The following is a 25,382-nucleotide window of genomic DNA, read 5'->3' as shown; positions in this document are numbered from 1 at the left end:
TGTTGTTAATTACGATGTTCATTGTCGGCGCGTATTCATTGCACATAGAGTTGTAAATGGAATTTTTTGTTGTTGTTATTGTAATCGTTGGTTGTTGAATTCATATTGCACGGCGCAGCTCGCAGTTCGCATGTGGCATACGTTGGCCACAGCAACAAACCCATTAGCGCATCCAATGCGTGATTAACGCGTAGACGGCAGCAGCGGCAGTGTTCATTCAGTTTGGCATTGAGATTATTGGTGGTGATGTTGTTGTTATCGTTGTCGCAATTTCAGTTACGGCATACCGCCACCCGACAAGTCAAGTCGATTAACGGTTTTGTTTTCGTCAGTTCATTTTTATTTTCACAATTCAATTTAAGGGAGAATGGGTGAGCACGTGCGTGTGTGCGTGTTGTTTATTATTTTTAACAGACATAGCATTGTTGTTGGCGTCGCATTAATTTTTTTTGTTTGTTTGTTTTTGCCGATTGTTGCAGCCATATCGAGTTCATCAACGGCATTGTTTTTTGTTTTTGTAGTGACACAATCACGGCGCAGCATGCATATGAAAAGAGAGAAGAGCAAAGGGGAAAAACATATGAAAGCAGGTGATTAAAAATTTAAAGTTCATATCAACTCATTTGTTCCAGCTCAATTGTTGTGGCTGGAGCTGCATGTTTTTGTACTTTTATGTTCTTTAAGCTCAAATTTTCTTATTGCTTTGGTCTCAATTATTTTATTATGCTCATTTTACAAATAAATTAAGTATATAACAAAAAAATTAAATATGTAGACACTTTTGCCTGTGCGAGTAAAAGGCTAACTACACAAATAAACATACAGTGCCGTTCACAAAAATGTTAGCACACAGAAAAGACACATTTCCTGCTCCTGATAATTTTCTATAGCTTTAGAAAACAAAATTTTCATATGACAGTCATTGCAAATAGAAAGGAATAAAACCTATAGCTATGACTAAAAATGAAGTAAAGAAACTGAAGACTGCCTTTAACAATAAATATGAATTGAAATGCTCACAGGCATGCATTTACAAGGCACTGAAACCACTCAGCATCAGGGTGAGAAAGAAGTAGCGGTCGGACATGTACACAGAGAAACAAATTCGCGCTGTTAAAACTCAGTATCAGTAGTTGTAAACAAATCACAGAGAATAGCCATTAATTTTGTATGACGACAAATATTTTACAAGGAATCCTCCCCAAATACTAAGGAACGGTATATTTTACACAAACGACATATCTCCAACCTCTCCTGATGACAGAGTTAATTATACGACAAATTTTGTATAAAAGGCTGAGGTTCATTTTACTGCACAGAGCCGAAGAGCATAGCAGCCAGTGCATTATTTTTTTAAGCGGAATAGTTATACAAACTTATTACTCTTTAATAAATAAATAAAAAGGCCATAGTAGCCATAGCTTTAAACTTATTGTATTTTATAGTTAACTGTTAATACAATAGGCAATAAAAAAATAAAGAATTTTACAGTATTTGACAAAGTCGAGTGGACTGGCAATCAATCAGGCTATATAGGGTTGCCAAAAACCTTCCTAGTTACTTAAGGATATTATTAGGTAATTCTCGATTAATTTGGTTAGATTATATTTAGATTAGTTAGATTAGATTTGTGTGGGGTTGCACAAGTCCAAGCACTCAACAAGAAGACCATTGTACTACACCGAGATAGATTACAGTAGAAAGAATAGATAGGGAGGATAGATATTATATGGATGGTAAGGCGGAAAAATTAGTTTGAAGACACTCTTCCGCCAATTTTTTTTTGGATTTTTTGATGAACCTTAAGTGTTCGAAAAGGGGAAGAACTTTATCCATAGTCAGTATATCGCAACGCCTCAGCCTAAGTCTGATTCTAGAAAACGCTGAACAGCTACGGAGAAAATGCTTTGCAGGATAAGGATGGACCCATTGTGTCGCCAATGGTTCCCATGGTAGTCATATGCTGACCCCAGGCGTTGTGCTCTGTGGTTACACCCAGCAGTACTCCTAGATCCTTCCCACTAAGTTTTAAAAGAAAAGTCGCTAATTTCCTGTTTGATTCTTTCAAAAGGCACTTGGCTACTATGGAGGAGCCCAACTCAAACTAACGCCCTCTATGGGTAGACCTCATGAAGTGTTTAATCCACAGTTGAATCATTGCAGAATTGATACCTAGAAAGGGTTCAGAGCGAAGTGGTATGCTTGCAGAGCCTTCATTAGCTGGTTTACTAGCCAACTCTTTCCCTGTAATAGCACAATGTCCAGCCACTCAAATAAGACAAACTTTGTTGTGTTTTGCAGCACTGTTCAGTTTTGACTTACATTCACCTACTAATTTTGAAGAACAGCGTGAATTTGCAAGGGATTTCAGATTGATTACATACTGTTCAAAAACTAACCGCTTTCGAGATATTCGATTTTAAAATTATTTAAAAAAAATTATGTTTTTGTTTCCTGCATATCCACTTTCATTTAAACGCTAGTCCAAAATTATTAAAAAGCAAAAAAAATTTGTTCCCCGTTCGTGCCTTTCTTGGTAGAAATAATCGCCCAAATGAGCCGACAATTCAAAGGTTGGTGAAGCAGTTTAAAAAAAAAATTGCTTCTGTTGACGAAAGAAGGAGCATATTCTTGCTGTAGCGCAAAATGTTATGAGCGACATCAACATAGATATCTCGACGTTGTCACAATTAGGTGAAGCAAAAAAAAAAAAAAGATATGTGGCTTTGAGCAGAAAGTCTATGAGATTAGAGACTAACTATTTAGAAAAATTTTCGATTACACTGCATTACCAGAATTGATTCAGAATTTGTGGCGGTACTTGATGAGAATTCATAGCAAATGCGAATAAAATTGAAAAAAATCATTCCGAGTGACCCTACCATTCACTTTGAAATGCTTGAAGGCCATGAAAATGGTTCTGAGGGTAGGACAACGCTTGAAAGCTGCTGAATAATTATTCCTTGCTAAGGAACAGTTGGCTCAAAGATAAAAACAGTAAGGGTACGGTAATGGTACATCACATTGGAAATGGCAAAGAAAAATTCATACACGAGAAAAATCTGAAGCTCAGAAAATCATTGGAACAGCCTGAAAATGTTTGCACTTCAACGGCCAAATCGAAAGCTATGTTTGAATTCGGTGGGACCAACTCGGCGTGATAGTAAAACTGAATCGAACTAGTTACTATAGAAAGCAATTAATTCGCTTGCGCCGAGCACTGAAGGAGAAGTGGCAAAAGCATAAATGCTTGTCCTCCTAATGCAAAAAGTTTAAGGCATAATTACAACCACTAAAAACTGAGGTCGCAACTCACACGAAATTTATTTTTTATGATCTGGCTGATCAGCATTTGCACTCTTAAGAGGTTAAAAATTGAGTCTAGTCGTTGATGAATTTAAAAGACAAGAAATTCTTTCCGTGCGGAATTTAAACACTTCCCGCGTGATGAGAAAATTAATGACCAACTTTTGGCCAAAGTTATGTCTTAAATTTTGAAGAGAAAGGGCGGAAGCAAAGTTCAACACTAATACTTAAGGCATTGAAGGCAACAACAATAAAATGGCAGGGAATATTTTATATGCAGTACGCATCGTAGAGCAAATGATTTAATATATTTCTTTCCTGCCATCTCTTCACTAGCCCAGCGTAGTCTTTTTTATTTGCATTTTCATTTTCACCACAACCAATTTAACTAATTTTTCCAACTCTTCTTCCGTACATTTTTATGAAAGTTTATAATTAGGTAGAGTTTTGTTTAAGTTTTTTTTTCGCTGCTCGTATATTTTCCTTGTTGGCACTAAAGTTTTTCTCCTCAATTATAATAACATAAAAATATTTATTTTACTGTTCAGCAATTTTCTGCTGTTGGCAATGTTCAGCAAATAATTGAAATTCGCGCAAACCGAAAAATGGATTAAATTTATGACTGCAGTGCAGGGTTTTAGTGAAATAAACTATGTATCATAATAGCGCGCTTAAGCGATTGTGTGAAAGGGTGATACAAAATGCAAATACATGATAGTATTTTATAAAAAAAATAACTTTAATTATACCAACTTCCTTCCGGTTACAGGCAAACGAGTGTTAAAGTCCTTCTGAAGGCTTTCCCGCGCTGGTTATTTTTGAATAGGCATATGCGTGTATGTGTGTATGTGATTGCATTAATTCGCATGAGTAGCGTTTCTACGATAATTTTTATACATAACAAAAAGTAACATAACATAACATAACAGAACATAACATAACATAACATAACATAACATAACATAACATAACATAACATAACATAACATAACATAACATAACATAACATAACATAACATAACATAACATAACATAACATAACATAACATAACATAACATAACATAACATAACATAACATAACATAACATAACATAACATAACATAACATAACATAACATAACATAACATAACATAACATAACATAACATAACATAACATAACATAACATAACATAACATAACATAACATAACATAACATAACATAACACAACATAACATAACATAACATAACATAACATAACATAACATAACATAACATAACATAACATAACATAACATAACATCACATAACATAACATAACATAACATAACATAACATAACATAACATAACATAACAAAGCATAACATATAACAAATGAAATATTATTGTAGAAAGTACCACAGTTTCAGAAATGTTCCCGAGTTTTAATTCTTTTTTTCAAGAGCAAATAAAATTTTCCAATATCCAATAACACGGTACGAAAAGTATTTGTTCGCATGGAAAATTCTTTATGAAAACGAAAAAAATTGTGAAAATTGTTGTAAAATAGAATCACACTTGACTTTCCGTTCTGCTCCAGTACGGCAGAATTTTCGTTTGGTTGAAATTAAAATATTAATGCTTGAGATTGAAGTGGTGAGAGAAAGATCTTAACAAATGGAAGCATTTTTTTAACTTTTCCAGGAGAAAAAAGTAGCAAAATGAGTTTTACAAATTTATTCTTAACTCTGGAATCATAAGATGTTTTCGTAATGAAAATATAAAGAAAGCACTGCCGAACCCATAAGCGCATACCACATCAGCTGCCAAATAACATTTAGCTCTAAAAATATTCCGTAGAGTTTACTATTTCTTCATGCATCATATCACGCTTGTCGAACTTGTGAAAATTAATGCAAAATATTATTGAATTTCGGCTCAATTACAATTACACGGAGATCAGGGCTTTGTCCAAAAACTCATTTCAACGTACGAGGCCCTTTTTTGGCTCAGCGGCTATGCCAACAAGCAAAATGGCCATAATTGAAGTGAGAATATTCCACAACTTGTGGTGCCAACAGTGTATGCCATACAAGCGACACAAGACTAGGAGCTGTGAAGTAGAAATTTCACGACTGCTTCATCTCAGTGTGAGAGTTCATCAATTGGCTTCTTCTCTGGGGATACGTTGAGACCTTATACTGCGCTAACAAGCCAACCACTTTGGACGAGCTTGGGATTAACATTCAAGACGCTATTGTTGAGATCCCGCCATTGCTGAATGGGTTGATGCGTGATTATTATTCAGAAGAGCACAGGCTAGAAACGCTGGGTACGAAACACCAATTGATAAAAACTTAGCAGTCGCTTTTCGGCAAACAATGGCAAGGCTCCGAGTGTACCATAGGTTTTTCCATTTGTGGAAAACATGAAGATGCACACCACAAATAAATGGAACGAGGAGCCAGTCCAAATATCAAAAATAGGTTTAAGTGCTAATAATATATGTTTATATGTAATGATGGATTGATGTCACACTTATTAAACCAATTAAATGAATTTAATTAAATAATATTTTAAGGTGCGAAAAACGAGTACTTATGTGTACCGAGGGCTTGAAGAATAATAATGAATGGTACTAACCATCAAGTTTTTATATAAAATCACTTTAGTGGCCTTGACTGGATACGAATTCTGGTCGTTGCGGTTATGTAGAATCGACAGTCGGGGAAACGTTTTAGTTATTAATAGTTGCTAATTTACTTTTGTTGTTCTTCTTAAAATCTAATAAGACCAAAAACGTTAAATTCCCATCATGGTCAGGGGAAAATTTATCAGAAGTAAACGAAAATTTTGACTCACTTTAAATTTGCACTTTGGGCTCAATGCGCTACAAAACTGCGTACCCAAATTGTTTTTTTGTTTTTTAATTCTGATAAAAGTGTTTCATGAAGATTTGTAGAATTTTCATAAATCTTAAAAAAAAATTTGCAACTTTGATTTGCAGTATGAACTGTAATTTTTTGCGAAATTAATGAAATGATATGAAAAAAAACCAGAACGCAAGTAGTAAAAAATGCCCAAAATGTCATGTACTTATTATTTTGACTATGGGTACATTTAAAATAATGTTTAAAAAAATCTGTTTCCACTAGCAGTCGCTCCTTCGCAGATTATGACAAGCCGTTTAAGAGAAACTTTTATGATGACAGTTTTGCCATAATAAAAGTTTCTCTTAAACACACCACAAATTGGGAGAGAAGCTTCGCAAAATACCTAAGAAAAGCTGGATTACATGCCGTGTAGTACTCCGTAAAAATTTATGAATCACTGTTCTTGCAACACGTAACTGGTGCATAACAATGGCAAGGCAAGACAATCAACAAGCGGATTTAGTGCTCGCTGCAATGACATTTATGTCCGTATTCCGAATTTGCCGAAAAGACCCCTGCACTGTGGTTAAATTGGCGCAAAGCCTGTCAGATAGCTGTTGACAGTGGTGCAAAGACACATGACGGAAGATGAGTTGCGTAAACCAAGAGTGTGTGTGTGTGTATCTAAGTATGTGTGTTTAAGCAAAAACTGTTATTGGTCTATGGGGTTTGTATCTTCTACACTGTGTCAGTAACGCTGCTGCTTACCAAAATACTGTTGGGCTACTGATTTTTCCAATATTATTGACGGTGTGTTTGCTGCTTAGTTACTGCTGTGCGCTGCCTGCTGGTATGTGCAAAAGTCTCACGGAAATTCCTAAAACCACTGTCATTTGCTTTCGCTTTCGATTTGTGTGGCAGCAGCAGTAAAGCTCACATGAGGCTACCAATATGGCATTGCCGTAAAAGTGAGCTACGCTGGGTGCTGTAATAAACGGACGTGTTACAAAAAGTTAAATGTGCAATAAAGCCGAAAATCCATGCTTCACACAATCAATGCGCTAAAAAGCGACACCACACAAACGTACCTATACACGTTCACGCTATGCTCCGAAAACTTTGTTGTTGTAAAGCGGGACAGACAAAGTATAGAGACAAGGCGCAAAGGTTTTGAAAAGAAAAGCGAAGCACAGCGACGCGCAAAGCATAGAAAATACAATCGAATCAGTGGGGAATATCTAAAGTGGGGTTGCGTTGTTGTTAAGTTCATAAGAGAAAAGTGCATTCACACACTTACAAGAAACGCGTGTATGTCGATGCACGCCAATTTCAAGTCACGAAATTTTCTCGCGTCCATGTATGGATTGGTGTATGTCTGTAAATATCCTCAGGGTCCATGGGCGTTCTGTGCGCAAAGAAATGGCTTTGTATGTGTGTAAGCTGTGAGTGTGCCCAATGATTGCACTTCATCTTCTTGCAATAGCTGCACATAATCGATCGATGACATCGAAAAATGAATGTGTCGGCTGTTAGTGCTACTGGTGCAACAGCTGCCCAAGCATCGTAGCACCCAAGTGAGGCAGGCCGTTGAACCGGCTGAGTTTATAACTCTTTCAGTGGTGGCGGCCAATGGCATATTTGCTTGTTGGTTTGCTACTTAAAGGCTGAGTTAAAGCAGCGATTTGTACTTTTAATTTTTCCCTTTACGAAGCTGTGCGCTCAGTCAAGCAACATCTTACATCGAACCTATGAAGGTATGGGTGGGCATTTTTTGGGTTACTTGAATTTTTGCACGTAATTCGTATATGGTGAGATTTTCCTTAATCTAGATTGTTTAGAGTAGTTGTTGATTGAAGGAGATGGATTTAAGTAGTCTAACTTTTCTCGCTAAACATTTTATTAGGATTGCGAGTACTTTGCATGCCAATAAGAGGCAATTATTTTTTTTTTAAATCGATATTTTTATTTGCTTAATTTTTGAAATATATATTTTTGGACATTTTTGAAGATATTTCTAAGAAAAATGTCTAATTCATTAGAAAAGTGATGATTAATTTTAGACAACGCTGCAGGAGAGAGCAAAGAACTTCTTTATTTGATTTTAGTTTTTTCGCGTCAGCGCATTTTTCAAAATTTATTAGATAAAAAAAACAAGTTTTATAAAATAATTTTTCCAATAGTTTCCACACGAAAGTTCTTTTTTTAGTGATGTGAAGTAAGAAAAACTCAGTGAAAAATCCTAAGTTCTAAGTTTTATCAAGCAGCCATTTTTAACTGTCAAAGGTTGTTTAAAATTGTATTGATAATTTTTGTTTTATTACTTGAAAAAAAAAAAAACAAATCGAACTAAAATTTAAAGAAAAGTGGACGTACATGTAAAAAAAACTTTTTTTAAATAACCTTTAAAATCGAATATCGCTAAAACGTTCAAGTTTTGGAAATCATGTAATGTAACCAAATTAACTAGAAATATCTAAATAATATTATCCGTAGGTATCTACGACGATTTTTTCGGTAACCCTGAGTATAAAGTGATGTTGAATTTTTTCGTTCGGTTTTTATAATTTTTTTATAGTTTTTTTTTACTTTTTTTTCTTTATGTACATATATATATTTTTTAACTTTTTTTGTTTTTTTATTTGTAATTATATTACGAAATTAAAGACATTGATTACTAATGCTATCGGTCTGTATAAATTTTGTATAGCTACTAGGTTGTTCAATAAGTTTTGCGGTTCGATAAGAGAGGGCCTTGCTGCTAGCCGACATTTTTTTTTTGTCATGTTGGTACACTCTTCATATCAACGTATAAGAAGTTTCATTTAAACCTGTCGAATGTGACTTTCTCAGCAAGATTTAGAGTGTTGTCGAAAGAATAAAGTTGATTTTGCGCGTCGATTGATCACTATGGATCAGACTTGGGTCTATCACCATGATCCTAAGTAAAAACGATAGGCTAGTGTGTGGTGCGAACTTGGTTCTTCGGCTTCGAAACGACTTCGTGTTAGCATCCGTTTTTTTGGATGCCAAAGGAATTTTGCTTATGGATTACTTGCAATTCTTTTTCATCAGAATAATGCAACGTGTCAAAAGAGCATTTTGACAATGGGTAACATCCATGCATTAAAGTTTAAATTGTTGGAGCATCCACTGTATTTATCAGATTTCACCCCTAACCTCTTCCATCTGCTTCCAGACCAACAAAAACTCATGCGTTTAATTTTTCAATGAATGAGCTGAGGAATCGTATTTTGCAGGCCTACCAGATTTTCACTTCAGGGATGGAGTTCTTAAATTGAAATCTCATTGGCATAAGAGTATTCATGTTCAGGGAGAGGATACTGAAAACCAAAGTCCATTTCAAACCATACAATTGTTTTTCTTATCCAATCGCAAAACTTATTGAATATCCCATTTATTAAAAGAAAATAACAATAAAATAATAAGAAAAATAACTGATATATATTAATAACATAAAAGCATAAAACTCTATATAAAGGGTGGTTAAATTTCAAGGGCCGATGTTGAATGTGAACCACACCTAAACGTCAACGACACCGTTGGACTTCTTTCTTTGGGGTTATTTGTAAGAAAAGGTGTACGTCGATAAGCCAGCAACAATTCAAGAGCTAAAGGATGAGATAATTCGGCACATTAACGGCATAGAACCTCAATTATGCCTCAGCGTCATCAAAAATTTGCCGCCGAGGTATGCCGCCGAGTATTTTGTGCCATATAAAATTGAACCATACCAATTTTATCATAATAAACAAAAATGATAATAATTTCCTAAAAAAATTCTATTTTATTCAAAATAAACACCGGCCCTTGAAACTTAACCACCGTTTATACACCTTTTTTTCATGAGCAATTTTTTACTGTATGCTGACGACCTTAAAATCTATTCTATTGTAAGAAATTCTTCCGATTTACAAATGCTTCAAAATGAGTTTGATAAAGTCCTTTCTTGGTGTATCAGTAATCAACTATATGTAAATATTTTGAAATGCCTCCCCTTTTTTTCGCAAAGTATTTTTCTCCTTTGAATACATTTTATTTTACCTTTAATTGTTGTTTGGGGTCGGTCAGTGAAATATTGAACTTGGGAGTCATTTATGACGCAAAGCTCACTTTTACTAGTCGTATTAATAATCAAATTTCAAAATCGATTGCTACATTAGTGCTTGTAAGGTACAGAATTTACAAGTCCTTTTAATATTAAATTATTCTACATATTATTTGTCCGTTCCAAAGTGGAATCTGCATCGTTCATCTGGAAAACTTTTCAGACAAAAACTTTCACATAACTCGAACTGAACGTATCCAAAAAGTTTTCATTGGCTTTGTTCTGCGTTTATTTCGTTTTCTGACCCCTAGTCTCATAGTATTCTAGATTTCTCTAGTCTCGGCGATCTGTTTTGTCTTTATCTTTCATGTTTTATATTATTGAAGGATGATATTATGAAGGTTATTGTGGATTGCCTACCTCTCTTGAGCCAATCTTTCTTAATATCTCATCTCAAGCGCTTTGTAGTTCAGATTTTTTTCATATTGGCTTTAAAGGAACTCTGTACGCAAGAAATGCACCCGTTTTAAGAGCTTTGAACGAATGTTACAGATTTATTGGAATTGGCTTTGCTTGTTTCAACACTCTTTAATTAACGTCCTTAATTCTGCCTACAAATAATTTGATCTTGAAAGTTTTGTTATATATTTTTTCTTACGGGTTAAGATTATTATTACGTCATTTGTTAAAACATCTGTAATAGTTTGTAAGACCATAAATAAATAAAGAAATAAATAAATAAATGTTTTTTTCTCTAAAACAAATATTATATATTTAACTCACCTATTCCTGAACCAGCTTCCAGCCGCAATGAGCCCCACTCCCAGGAGACTCGATGTGGTCGTGGATCGGCACATACCACCAATGACATAGTGGCCGGTTCGCCACGCTTCACTGAGATGGTGTGCATGGATGGATGTGGGCGTAGTACTTGGGGAGCACCTGTAATGAAATAAAATAAAATAAAATAAAATATGGTATTAATAGAAGTTTCAAAGCAGCAACTTTTGGCGAGAAATATTATTTTACTTAAATTATAAGAAATAGAGACTGGAGTAGTAGTCATAAAATCGTACTAGCTTTTGATATAAGATGAACTAAAAATGGTGGTTTTTCAGAAGATTGGTCTAAAAAAATACTACACGCCCGTTATACCAATACGCTGAAAATATTATATTATAAAAAAAACAAAAAAAAAAAACTATGATGGATGATGAAGGTAGTGCAAAGGAACAGATCAAGAGAATTTTTTCGTCGTTTCTGATGTATTTTTGTGTGCTGTAAACAATTCTGCTCATTGGGCCATATACGCCAGATCCAAAAAAAGAAACTTTTAATAAAATGGTCGGTTATAACGGGCCAATTACAATTCATAATGAGCTAAGCCAATAAAAATTACTACTCAGGGCCTCAAACCTGATTATTATTACCACAAAACCGCTGTAAATTTTTAAAAACTCAAATTAATGTGTTGCGAAGTTTCAGACCACCGAAATTGTAAAAAAAACAACAAAGCGAAAAAGTTAAAAATTTAAATTATTGCCTTTGTGGGTTCACTGAACGATGACAATAGCAATGGCAGTAACCAAACGAATTTGCAGTTCCAAACCAAAAGCTGGATAAGCTGCGCCGCAGAAACACACACAAACAAATTAGGTGAAGCGTGTGACGCTTTATTAAAATTGTTTTTTTTTTTGTTTTTTTTTTTTATTTATTTTAATACATTTTTTTTTTAATTTTAAAAAAATTTGTAAAGCAACAAAAAAAAAAATTCTAAAAATTAAAAACAACATCTCAAAATGGAATACGTCAACAAAAACAAAAACAACATTGAACTTGATACTCTTTGTTAATATAGAAAGCAACAACAACAATGCTACAATAAGCTAGAACATGGTTGTCCATTTACAACTTTGCAACACGAACGAGCGCCGCTACTATTACACAAAATATGTATGTTTTTGGCTGTAGCAATCTACAGAGTCATTACAAACATAATATATTTAACATAGCTACATACATTTGCATCACATATGTATGTAGACGCACAGGCTTTTATGGTTAAGAAAAAAATACCATTTCGTTATGGCAGCAACATCTCTGAAGTTAAAAGCCAAACCATTTAGTACACATTCAAGTTTATAAACGTCTATTCCACAGAAGTCATACTAGTACGAAAGGGTCTAGTACCGTACCAGTCTCAAATTTACCAATTGCAGATCTATGCGAAAATGCAAGTAAATAAAAATGTTTCTAACGTTATGGTTGGTTATGCGATCGTTATGCGAACGCTGAGGTATCAGCCGAGCCATTCGAAAGCGCACAGGTTCGAAAGCCCGAGCACGAAACACAAATTTATAGAAAACGTTTTTTCAATGGCGGTCGTGTCTCGGTAGACAATGGCAAAGCTCCTCAGAAAAAATCCATCTATCGTTGCTTAAAACTAAAGGCCTCTGCATTTATGGACAAACATCAAGACGGTCAAACAAATAGGAGACGGCCAAACACCCAATAAAGAGATTAAGCGACTGTTTGCATCACTAACATCGAATTGGTATTTTAAATATTTCATGAGCAGTGATGGATGGCAAAGTGGCTGCTGTTTTAGGGAAAATTAAGTCAATAGATATTGGAGCAACATGACTTTAGTGAAGGATTTTGTTCCTTTTTCCACCAAAACGCCTCATTAGTGTACAGGAAAACCGAAAATTTATAAACGAGTTTCTAGGCTCTTAAGAAATCCTCTTCTGCACTTGCAGCTGCTCTGTGGGAAGAAATTGGAAAACCCGGTATTGCTCAAACAGTTTTAAGAAGGCCTTCCAGAAGAAGGATTAAAAGGATGCAAAGCGCGAAAGAAGCCTATACCAACATTTTAGGGAGTAAGATTGTTCGAATGTTCTGTGGTCTGGTGAACCGAACTTCGAGGGAGACTTAGTTTACATTATTTTGAAATATCAACAACCATAGCTCCTTACCCTAGTTCATTTTCGAGGAAATAACACAAATCGTGTGAAATTATGGGGTTCCTAATAAAGGGTTTTCCAATAATCGGTATTACAGGTGAATGGATTGCGCTATCGAAAGATGATTAACGAGTTTTTATGGCCGTAATTGGATGGTATTGATCTGGACAACGTTTATTTTCAACAAGACCGCGCTACGTGCCACACAAGCTATGAAACCATTGATCATTTACGGGAAAAGTTTCCGGACCGTGTTATCTCTCGAAGAGGGGATCTTGTGATTTAACACCTTGTGACTTTTTTCTTTGGGGCCACATGAAAGAGAAGGTCTACGCCAACAGCCCAGGGTCGATTAAAGACTTCAAAGATGGAATTCGTGAGGCTATCGAGGACATAGGGCATCCACTTTGCAATTCGGTTATGGAACATTTCCTGAAAATGATATTGTCCTGTAAGCGTGTTCGTGGTGGTCATTTGCCTGATGTTATATTCCACTACATATTAACGGCATACCTCCCTCTTTATAATGAAATAAACATTCGATCATTTATATTATAAAATTGCATTTTTCTTTGAGTATTAAAATAACATCTCTTATTGGAAACCCCTTTACGTCCAATAACTGCATAATGTTATTCTTTTAGTTTCAACACCGCTTTGCAAGCTCTTTTGCTATCATAAAATATATTTCTGCTCTATATTCTCTCTTAATGTGTACGCCCTCTACTTGTAGCGCTTTCAAGCCATTTCGAGATTAAAGTTTTCCTCCTATAGACATCTATCAAATTATGAAAATCTCTAAGCGATCTGGACTGCCAGTAGCATATGCTTCACCAAGAGTGAAATCCGTGAGAAGTACATATCGCTCAGTAATAAATTTATAATTTTAGTCCACAAGTTATCCGACATTTGGAACTATCACGATCCGAGCGCCATCCAGCATTTTTTTTCGGATAATATTTGTGGTATTTGAGTCCATTTAGTCAATGTACAATATATGGTTTTGAAATTTTGGTTTAATCTGGCCAAGAAGTGCAATTTGAGTAGTATTTAAACGTCGGCTCCACCCCGAGAGTAATATTTCCGGAATACGAAATAGCCTTTTTTACTATCTACGAGTATCAGTGAAGGTACCGTAAAACTCGGTCCCATATGAGAAAAAAACATACAATTATACAGATAAAAATTTTTCGTAATTTTTAGGGAGCGACCGTAGTTCGGATTTTTGGTAAACCTCGCATTGGTAAAGCAGTCTTTGTTATGTTGCCTTCGGTGTGGCGCAATAACAACATCAGCGTTTATACAAAAGTCAGAACTTTCAAATCCAACGTAGTATCGGTTCTATTTTATGCTTGCTGTACCTGGAAAGTGACCAATTCCAACACTACGAGACTTCAAATTCTTATAAACCGTTGTCTGAGGAACATCTTTTGCAAAAAAATTGCGAACCTAGATCTACAGAAAAATGAGGAAATGGGGCTAGTCGAAATGCTCGTAAAACGCCAAAACTGGAGATGGATTGGCCACACTCTACGCAAAAATGATGCATTTATTGTCCCATGAGGGATTAAGGACCTGAAGAAGAAATACTCTGGATTTGGTTTCATTTTTGGCTTCAGCCATGTTCGCCCACAAAACTTTATTTCGGTTTCGGTTCGCCCCTTTCTGTAAAACGCTTTCTTTACATTTCATTAATTTTTAGTTCTTGTAAAAGTTTTTTAATACTAATATCAAGGTTAGGTTAGGTTGGGTTATGGTGGAAGCCGGCCAGTATGACTAACTCTCTTAGACCTTACAGATCCGTTCTGGTTGGTTCCCACGCCGAACACTTCCGTAAGAGGATAGAAAAAGTATCCATCTAGAAAACCTGTTCTGATTTTAGCTAAGGCTGGAATAGTGCAAAAGAAGTGCTCAACTGTTTCTTCCTCTTCCTCATCTATACAACTTCAATAATATCTATGAGAGAAAACTCCAAGTTTCAGGGAATGCCTGCCAAATAGCTAATGGCCGGTTATACAATCCACGACTTTTGAGATATCTTCTCATGAGAAACTAAGCAGTAACTTTGACGTTTTCTTATTTATTTGCGGCCATAGGAATGTAGCTGTGTCTTCAACTCTCTATGATCTATTGGCCTCTTGGATAATTTTATTATGAATTATTAATTTGCTCGTGGCCATAGGTATCCCAATAGCATTTCAGTCACTGAGGAGTTGAAGAGTTGTACCGTTCCTGGCTAGCTCATCAGCTTTATAATTCTCCTCAATATCTCTTTGCCCCGGATCTCAAATAAGATTGATTTTGCTTTCGACATTGATTTCATTTTGGGTAACCCGGAATTTCTGTGCAACCTTTGATCTTAATGTTTATTATGTTAATTGAATTTATGGTCGTCTGGCTTTCGAAAATATATTTATTGTAGTTTTTGTTACGCCAAGCGTATTTAGATACTTAGCCACAAGAACGCAGTAATTCCTTCGAAATTACTCCATAGTCTAACTTGAACTATCTGTATAGAAATTTGGCTCCTCCTTCTCCATGGCCTCGGTGTTTGGCGCTCTTTTTTTGACTCTTTTTTTCGTTTTGAAGAGTCTGTCGAAGGTGAGTCTGAGAATAGGATAGTCCATACTAATATCAAAGCCCAAATTTTTTTAAATTGCTTTATTATATAATTTGCTCGAGTGTATCCAACGAGTAATCGTTCAGTGCTGCAAGTTAGCTCAAGTTACCGATTGATAGTACCGTCAGTGAGGTGAAAATGCGGAAAACCTATTATTTTTTGTTATTTTGCTGATACTCTAAGTTATGGTTTGAGAAGTAAATTTGGAACTGACTCATTTATTTATTTGTATTTTTTGAAGTCAGTTAGCTCAATTATTTTGTAGAAAATTCATATATTCCTATTGAGAATCTCTTTAAGTATACCGAGCGAGCTGGGTGCAAAATACTCCATTTGAATTCAAGTCGCCTTTGTTTATCCCCATTCTAATAAATGTTGCATGCAACACCGCGGTGACACAATGCAAGCCAAGTTATTAAAAAATCATAAGCAACAGCAACAAATACAACCAAGAAAACATAAAATGCAAATCCAGTAAAGCCTAACTCGGAAGCAAGCATACTTGGGCGTGATTGCTACAAATGCCACCCATACATACGGAAGATATGCAAATGAACATATGTATGTAGTTATATGGATGCCAGGAGGAACCACAAAAACTTGTCAGTGACCACAAAATAGAAGAAAACCTTACATATTCTGGTGTACAGCAAAAACAATAACAAAAAAACCAAAAAAAGTATTAAAAGTGCAAAAGATATTTAAATTTACTGCCTCAATGTGTGTGCCACACGCACATAATTTATGAGCTGGTGTTACAGCAACAACACCAACAACGAGAACTAAATGCCACAAGCAACAAATATTTCGATTGTAAGAAGGAGCTGCTGGTGTTGCCATTATAGACAAACCAACAACAACAACACAAGTAAATGCAACAGCAATAAGAGTAGTAACTGCTACTGCAACTACAACCATAACGTTGAGAAACTTTTTTCATTTTAATCTCTCTCAGCTTCACTTGATTCTTGTTTTTACTGGCTATGCTGACTTTACATTTCCACATTTGAACTTGCAACCAGATAAATTTTCTGCTCAGTTTGCTTGACTTCGGAGCTGAGTTTGTTAGTTGTTGCGGTTTTACTGATGTTTCTACTGTTGTTGTATTTTTTACTACTTTTTCTTCCTTGCCCCGTTATTATTATCCTTGTTGTCATGTTGTTCCCATTATTGTTGTTGTTTTTGGTACTTGCTACTGACCGCAGTTTAGTAATCTATGTATGTCCGACATGTGTAGCAGAATAGCAGCAGCAGCAGCAGAAACAGCAGCTGTTGTGGCATTGTCTGTTGCATGCCGCAAATATATAGGGGCACACCAATGCACTGCATACACCCCGCGACAAAATGATAGCTCATCAACATTTAGACCACTTTTACTAGTTTTGAATCTTTTTTTATTTAATTTTTTTTAATCTTTTTTATTTCAGTTTTTTTACAATATATTTTGGTTTGAAGTATTCATTATTTTTGCGTAAAAGCACAGCTCATTGTCTAAGAAAAATACATACATTTTACTACATTAATCAAATTTACAAATTTTATGGAAAAATTAGAAAAAAATTTACAACTTTTTCTTCGAATTTTACGAGTTTTATTAGAATTTAAACCAAATTCGGTATGCAGTTTTACAGCTTATTACATTTGAGGATGACGAAGTACAAGTTTGAAGTTGCTAAAAAATACCGTTGATTTCACTAGTCTACAAGGAAAAGTATCCGAAATAATTTAAACTAATATCTGCTTCTCTGTCCGTGCAAAATTCGGATTGATAACTAAAATTAATTTATTAGTTTGAGTTTTTACGATAATCGTATCTTTCGTGTTTAATGGAACTAGGCCGACAAAATTTAACCAACATTCAGACCCAGAAACCAGACTATATATTTCCGAAGGTTTATGATGCGCTGAATCCAAATCTGGCCTCAGAATTGCTCTATCAGCTCTGGTTTTCGAGATATCCTAACCTAAAAGTGCAAAAAACACCATTTTTGCCCATATTTGAGGTTATGTAGCCTTGCAGATGTTTTCTTTCAAAAAAATTTAAGGATGGCATCTTTAAATACAATCCTTCTTTTTTCAAATGGCGTTTTGTTTGCTCAAATATCATTTTTTTTCGCAGAGATATCGCATTTTGAAATTTTCATGTTTCGAAATTTTCCTACACCTGAAAATCGATTAAGATAACATAGACATGATATAGTCGCTTACTAATTTTCTTGGGTTTGAGGGCCTGAAATATATGGATTAATAGTATGTAAATTTGGAGTTTGTGGGAAAGCCTGCTTGCGGTTATGTGGGTTAGCCTGCTCGCGGTATGATAGGGGTGGTTTCTAGGGGTTAGGGCTGTGTGACTCGGTACCCAAAGGTTAGATAGTGTAGGGATGTGGTGAGTCAGCACACTTATGGTGTGAGACAAAATTTTAAGAAAAATAAGACTCAATTCAAGAAAATTAGTAATCGAATATATCATGTCTATGTTATCTTAATCGATTTTCAGGTGTAGGAAAATTTCGAAACATAAAAATTTCAAAATGCGATATCTCTGCGAAAAAAAATGATATTTGAGCAAACAAAACGCCATTTGAAAAAAGAAGGATTGTATTTAAAGATGCCATCCTTTAATTTTGGTGAAAGAAAACATCTGCAAGGCTACATAACCTCAAATATGGGCAAAAATGGTGTTTTTTGCACTTTTAGGTTAGGATATCTCCAAAACCAGAGCTGATAGAGCAATTCTGAGGCCAGATTTGGATTCAGCGCATCATAAACCTTCGGAAATATATAGTCTGGTTTCTGGGTCTGAATGTTGGTTAAATTTTGTCGGCCTGTGTTTTTTATAATTTTTTTCTTATAATATTCTCCATATAACCAAGTTGTTTTTTTATATGGAAACAACGCGCAACACCATCAGGAGAAATAATTTTGTAATTATTTATTTACTATTCTTTATTAGCTACAATTTTATACAAAACTACTTAACAAACAAAAAAAAAAAAAAAAAAAAAAAAACAACAAAAAGAAACAGAAAAATAGTAAAAACTGACCAAAATATTGATGTGCTTTTATTTTGTCGCAGGGTGTATGCACGTCATTTTGTTACTGCCACATTTAGTTGCACCCATTCTTACGAGAAGGCATACATACATATTAACACATACATACATATGTAATTCTGCACTATATATTTATACATCCGCTTAAAGTGCAGAAGAACCTTAAAAGATTCACTTAGTTTAGTTGGCATGATCAACCTGACTTGAGATGAAACTGGATATTTTTATAATCTTTACGAGTGATGTGTGGTATTTTTTTTTTAATAAATTATGTAAAGTGAGGTAGGGTATTCGAGTTTTCAAGAGAGAGAGAGAGATTCTAAAAAACTACTCATATTTTATTGCGAAATTCTAGCGAAGCGACAATGAACGGAGGGCGATGGGCTCGAAGGCGCCTATGCTTGGGCTGCCAACCAAAGGGTCGTGGTATGTGGAGTCGTTTTTGTAATACGGAATATCGCGGGATTATTACTTTCCATAGTGTACACAGTGCTTGCTTATTTGACAATTGTCTTATATATTTAAAAACAAAATTTTCTAAAATAATATAAAAAATATGTTTGAAATAAAACTCACTAGCTTACAAAGCTATTTTACAAAGTTTTTTTTATTTATAGTAATATTTTCTTTTGTATTGCTTTTGCTTCAAAACTTTGTGCAAATGTTTGATTCGAAAATCAAGCCTCCTTTTGGATAATGCATTTTTTGCAGCTATGCCAATTGTAACATTGCTGCTTTTTCCGATAATATATCACATTTTTTTCTACTGCTAAGTATTTTTGGTTTGATTAAATTTTCTCAGCCATTTATCGCCCGGATTTGACGTTACTGACACTCTTGGGCACAATTTCTTAGCAGGTGGATACTTTAATGTAAAGCACACGTATTGGGGGTTTCGTTTCATCAATCCGACGGGGTGCCGCCTGTATAATACTATTATAAATAGGAAAAATGAATTAGTTATTTCATCCTCTGGGCAGCCGATAGTAAGGAAATTCCCGACATAATAGATTTCGTTGACATAAAAAATATAGGGAAGAAATCAATCCCATAAAAACAATTAATGATTTATATTCCAATCACTTATCCGTACTTATAAATCTACTTGTGTAGCTTAAACTCATTGAGCCGATTTACGCGGCCTCTGTAGGGCAGATGGTTTTTTTCCCGTAAGAAGCATTATCAAAGCAGAAATACACTGGGGTTCTTGTCATTGGCTGTCCCCAGCATGAGCACCAATAGAACAAAATCTTTTTGTTTTGTGCCTAGATTTGAAAACTCTTTGAAACCCCTGTGCACTTCTGAATGGTAGTCACGCACCCAAATATGGTCAAAATCGGCTATGACAGCCGTAAACTTCGTACTTCTACTGAATCTAAAACATTGAATTGGAATTCTTAAAATTATATAATAAATATCTTGAACATCTAAAACATCGCGCTTACTCACCCACAACTTGCAACGAAATAGGCTCGGACACAGCAACACGTTCCTGTTCGTTGATATAATTTGTTGCACGGCATTCGTATTCGCCCTGATAGTCGTAGGTTACATTGTCGATGACAAGTCGCGGCTCACTGCCACGTTCCACAAACTTCGAACCGTGGGCGATTCTGTGAATGAAAAGACAAAGGTATTGAAATCAGTAAAGCATTTCCACAGCTTATCGGATGAGAGTCCTGCTAAAAAATATGTGGATATTAAAAGCTGAAATAATTTCCAACTGAAACTGCCAACTCCTTTGCATTTGCTTCAAATTATTTGCATATTTAATAAAAGTGGCACTTGTTGTTGTGTCGCTTTCTTTTTATAAAATAGTTTGTTTTTAATATATGTCATGTATTTCATATCGTCGTTTTTTTATTGCATGCCACATACTACATTTTGCCCTTACGGCTGATTAAATTCAGTCGCATGTGCAACAAGCAAATGCATGTGCGCTCACTGATTGACTGCAAGCCACATTGCTAGTATTAAAAAATTCCTCATGGCATTCTTATTGTGATATTTTACAGCGCCAGCAATGCAATATGGAAATATTTTATTGAAGGCAATATGCACGACCTCTTTGTGAGTAATTTTAAAAGAATAACGTAAATATTCACTTTGAAATGGAAATGTATGCGAATTTTGTAAACCAAATATATTTTTTAGGCAATGGCAAACCTCCGGGTGTATTTATGTCATGAGAAAACTACTCATAAAAAATCATCTGACGTTCGGAGTCGGCTTAAAACAGTAGGTCCCTCTACTTCTGCAACAAATTCAAGACGCACTTCACAAATAGGGGGAAAAACACGGCCAAACACCCAAGAAAGGGTTTAAGTGCCAATTATGAGTATATTTGATACTTTGCTTTAAAAAGTCCGTAATAAGAAATAAATCGAAAATAAACGTACTAACTGATAAAAAAGGATAATAAATCGTAGATAATAATAAATCGATGTCAATGGAATACCTATAATTAAGTGGGTAACAAACATAGTAAATGGTGAATAGTATACAATATTGTAAACTGCAGGGAATATATAAATATTTAAATAGTTAGCAGTAAATAAATAAATTGATTATAACTACAATAATTCCATAGAGTGAATAACTGACAAAAAATGGACATTAAATAAAATGAATCAATATTAAAATAAAATACTACATAAGTGAAAATGGATGATCGACTTAAAATTCCATAATAAATAAATACTCATTGCTTATAAAAATATTAAATATTTAGATAAGTAAAGATAGACGGCTAAAAGTCTATGGGAGAAACAAAATGTATGTGTCCTCAAAATTTCAGAAGCAAATTCAAAATATTTTCGGAGTTACAGAAAAAATTGTGAGCAAGCGTCGATCAGGTGTACGAGCGTATATATTACCTGGCTGTGGTATATACAAAAACTTTGACATGCGATTTCTCGGTTTTTTATTTTTACGATTTTTCCTAATTGGCGGTAAAGAAACGGAAAAAGTTAAACGTCCTATCGAAATGAGATAACATTGGTTGTATTCGGAATTAAATTCTCTTCTAGTTGAACCTAAAAAACCTTAAGAAAGTTATGGTTAGCCCACTTTTTAAACAATCTAAAGTGAATTTGTTTTTCCAAAAAAATGATTTTTTTTAATTAGCGAAAAATTGTTGAATTTCTCAATTTTTGTTTAATTTTCTTGGTTTAACTAGAAGCTATACTATACTAAAATAACATTTTTTTTGGGTTTTTGGTTTTTGGTTTCAGATGAAAATTGCGACCTGCATCTTTCCCGCCGCACGACACGTGCACACTCGAGCCGCCTCGGCAAAATGCTTGTACCAGGCACAATATGGCATACATTTTAACGAAACAATTTGAGAACGCTGTTGAAATATATAACAACAGAACCTGAAAGTTTCGTTTCAATCGAATATTTCTTTCCTTCCCAAAAAAATCCACGAAGAAATCGATTTTTTGAAGCCTCTAAAGCAGGCTCCCCCCTTAGGAAATTATTATAAGGTACTTTTTGATAAATTTGGTTATATTAATATATGTGATGTTAAAAATTTAACCGTTTTCGAGATATCCGATTTTAAAGATTATTTTAAAAATAATTTTTTGCTAGAACGTTCTTTTAAATGTTAGTTTAAGGTGCCATGGTTTGCCTGTTTTAGTTAAAAGGTATGCCAATCCATAAAACCCATTAATAAAATTTTACCCATGGCCCGAGAGTTAAAAATTACTGCTTTATACAATTGAGTACACCGAAAAAATATAGAAAATATCGATCGATAGATTGCCCAAATGTTGTAAATGAATACAATCGCCATATGGGTGGCATGAATTGGATGGTCGGGCTTATTGCCGTTAGCATATACGTATGAAGGCTAGAAAGTGGACAAATCGCATCTTTTATCATATCTTGGATATGTCCATGGTAAATGCGTATATTTTATATCACCACCTACATTAAGGACAGCGTTTCTGTTAACTGTCTAACTTTTGTAGTAAAATCCCTGAAGGAAGAAAACCTATTTTCCAACAAATGACGTTTGTTACGACCAGATGGGTCATTGGTGTTAGAATTATCGGGCAAAAAAGCTACTACATGAGCGGTTGCAAGTCTGAAATTAAGGCATTTTGTCCAAAATGTAACATTCTTTTATGCAATTCATGTAAAAAAGTTGTTGTTTTGAGTATCACATCCAAAAATAAAGAATGAAATAAGAATTAATATTCAATACAAAAAAAAACATATTCATTCGAAAAATTAATGCATAAATGCCTAATCACGCCAAAAGGCGGCGTAGGTATTGTAACTTGTACAAGGTAAAGTAAAATTGAATAAAAAACGGATTTCAAATTCGTTAATTTTGACCAAAAATTAATTTAAATTATTTTGAGCACAATAGAAAAATCGGGAAACCTCAATCTTCAAAGCAACCTCCCCTTTGAGAGCAATTGAGCTAAACTTTAGTCTAGCGAAACGTGGTCTAGGTTGTCATTCCAGAGGTTGTGGCTTCGAATCCCATGTAAAGCACGGCCCTCAAACTTCTCCAAATTTACCTACTTTCCCTGTTTCAAAAAAAAAAATCCAATTCTCCTCAACCCCAACAACTTATCCTTTCCATTCTTACTCCCGCACAGTAGGCTGCGCATTATTTACATTGTAGCTGCTAAAACAAGCAAAAAACAAAGAAAAACTCACAGTTACACATTGCATCAGTGGCGCTAGCAAGAGGAAGCGGGCGACCGCGTTAATAGTGCAGACACCCGAAATTTAGCAGACAAATGTGAGGCACTGATGGCGCTCCAAGCAGTAAGAAGGCGTTGCTCCTAAGCAACGACAGGTGGGCATTCCCACTACTTAGGACTGGTAGTGACAGGTTAATCACCTACCCTGTCAGAAATCAAAACAGATTAACGAAATTTTCAAGGCCATATGCTCCCGAGAGGAGTGAACAAGGAGAAGAACAAAAAAAAATTGTTCCATAGTACAATACGTTTCTTAAACTTGAAGAAACTTATTATCTTCTGGAGTATCGGAAAGCAATTTTTCATTTTCTTTATTTTTATTCTATTCTATTTTGTTTTCCAACACAATGTATAGATATGTATGTATCGTATAAAAGGGTAGGTAAATTTGTACGAAACGATTTTTTTCGACATAGCTCCCAGCATATTCGGATTCGGATTAAATTTTAAGAAAAAATCCATTATACTACAGCTCTAAAGTCCATTTTGAGCCTCCAAAAGGTTTTAAAAGAAGCTATCTTGAATTCGTACGAAAATTGAGAGGGAGTTATGATAATGAAAATAGAAACTAAGAAAAATGCTCCTCATGTTGAAGGTAAAAGGAGGTGAAGGAACTAAAACTAAAATAATTATAGATGGATACATAAATTGAAAGGAAGAACTATAACCAGAAAAAAATAAATATATAAATAAAAAATAATAAATAAATAAAAAATATTGTTAAATTTAATTTGTGTTTTTTTTCCACCAGTTTTAGTTTGGTTTAGATATAAAAAAAATTACATACGGTCACTTTTTCTATGAATATGTTAAGAAGTTACATGTAATTTGTTTTGTACCTTTAAACTGGCGTTCTTTAAAAACTAAATTTTATATACAAAATATATTTTTTCTACCAAAAATTGGGGACATAAGTTTTGTAGTAAAACAATAATATTCATAAAACTTTGGTCAATATTAATCTTCATTTTACCTTCGTATTAATTAAACATAAACTGGGACTTATTGGTAAGATTTACAAGTTTAACAATTTTTTTTATTCATGAAAATAAAGTTCAGTTTGCTACAAAAATCAAATTAATAAAAGCAGCAAACTTCGTGCAATTTAAACAAAAAATTAAACGAATTTTCATCAAAATTTCACATTTTGTAAGGATAATTTTTAGAAAATTTCAGGTATGCAGTTTTATAGTCCATTGAGTTTTGGAGCAAAAAGTTAAAGTTTCAGAAGGCTTAGAAATCGCTTTCAAATTTGACAAGTTTTTTCGCTGACGATGTCTGACGATTCTTCCACGTAAAAAAATACCGAGCATTCGTTATAAGGAGAAATTTCACAAAACCACCATCAAAAAACATGTCAATAAGTTATATTAATTTAGGCAGGGGATCATGCAGCTAGACCAACCTTCCTTTCAATCTCATTTTGAGAAGCTGTCAGGGTGAGGGAGTGGAAGAAAGTCTTTTCCACTATTTATGCGAATGTCCAGATCCAGGAGCAAGACTTTGCTCTTTCGGTAAACCTTTCTTACAGTAAATTAATGAAATCTCAGACAATAGAGAGAAAAAGTGTGCAACTATACTTGGATCTTACGAAATGGATCTGACTTAAAAAAAAAAAACAAAAAAAAAAAAACGACATCACACGGGAGCAGTGGTAATAAAATGGTGCTGGTCGCTAATTACCATTATTTCAATATAAATACTCAACCACTTCACCAACAACATATTTATTTAAGGCAGGGAATAATTTATATTTATGTATTCATATTTTTCCTTCAAGAGCAATTGAGCTAAATTTTTAGCCTTCGTATTTTAT

General features: G+C 34.5%; 1 protein-coding gene across 1 annotated transcript in view; it reads right to left on the bottom strand.

Annotated features, from left to right (window-relative positions):
* The window catches only part of LOC128863597 (irregular chiasm C-roughest protein), a 206,492-nt gene that overhangs the window by 106,509 nt on the left and 74,601 nt on the right, over positions 1–25,382 (bottom strand). Inside the window, exons 9-10 of the mRNA XM_054102868.1 lie at positions 20,292–20,455; positions 10,990–11,148 (exon numbers count right to left, since the gene is read on the bottom strand). Coding sequence (XP_053958843.1) covers positions 10,990–11,148; positions 20,292–20,455 — 323 coding nt within the window. The remainder of the gene's footprint in view (positions 1–10,989; positions 11,149–20,291; positions 20,456–25,382) is intronic.

This window comes from Anastrepha ludens, chromosome 2, assembly GCF_028408465.1.
Source record: "Anastrepha ludens isolate Willacy chromosome 2, idAnaLude1.1, whole genome shotgun sequence".
Lineage (NCBI taxonomy): Eukaryota > Metazoa > Arthropoda > Insecta > Diptera > Tephritidae > Anastrepha > Anastrepha ludens.
The sequence above is the reverse complement of the archived record's forward strand: the minus strand, read 5'-3'. Positions and strand labels throughout refer to the sequence as shown.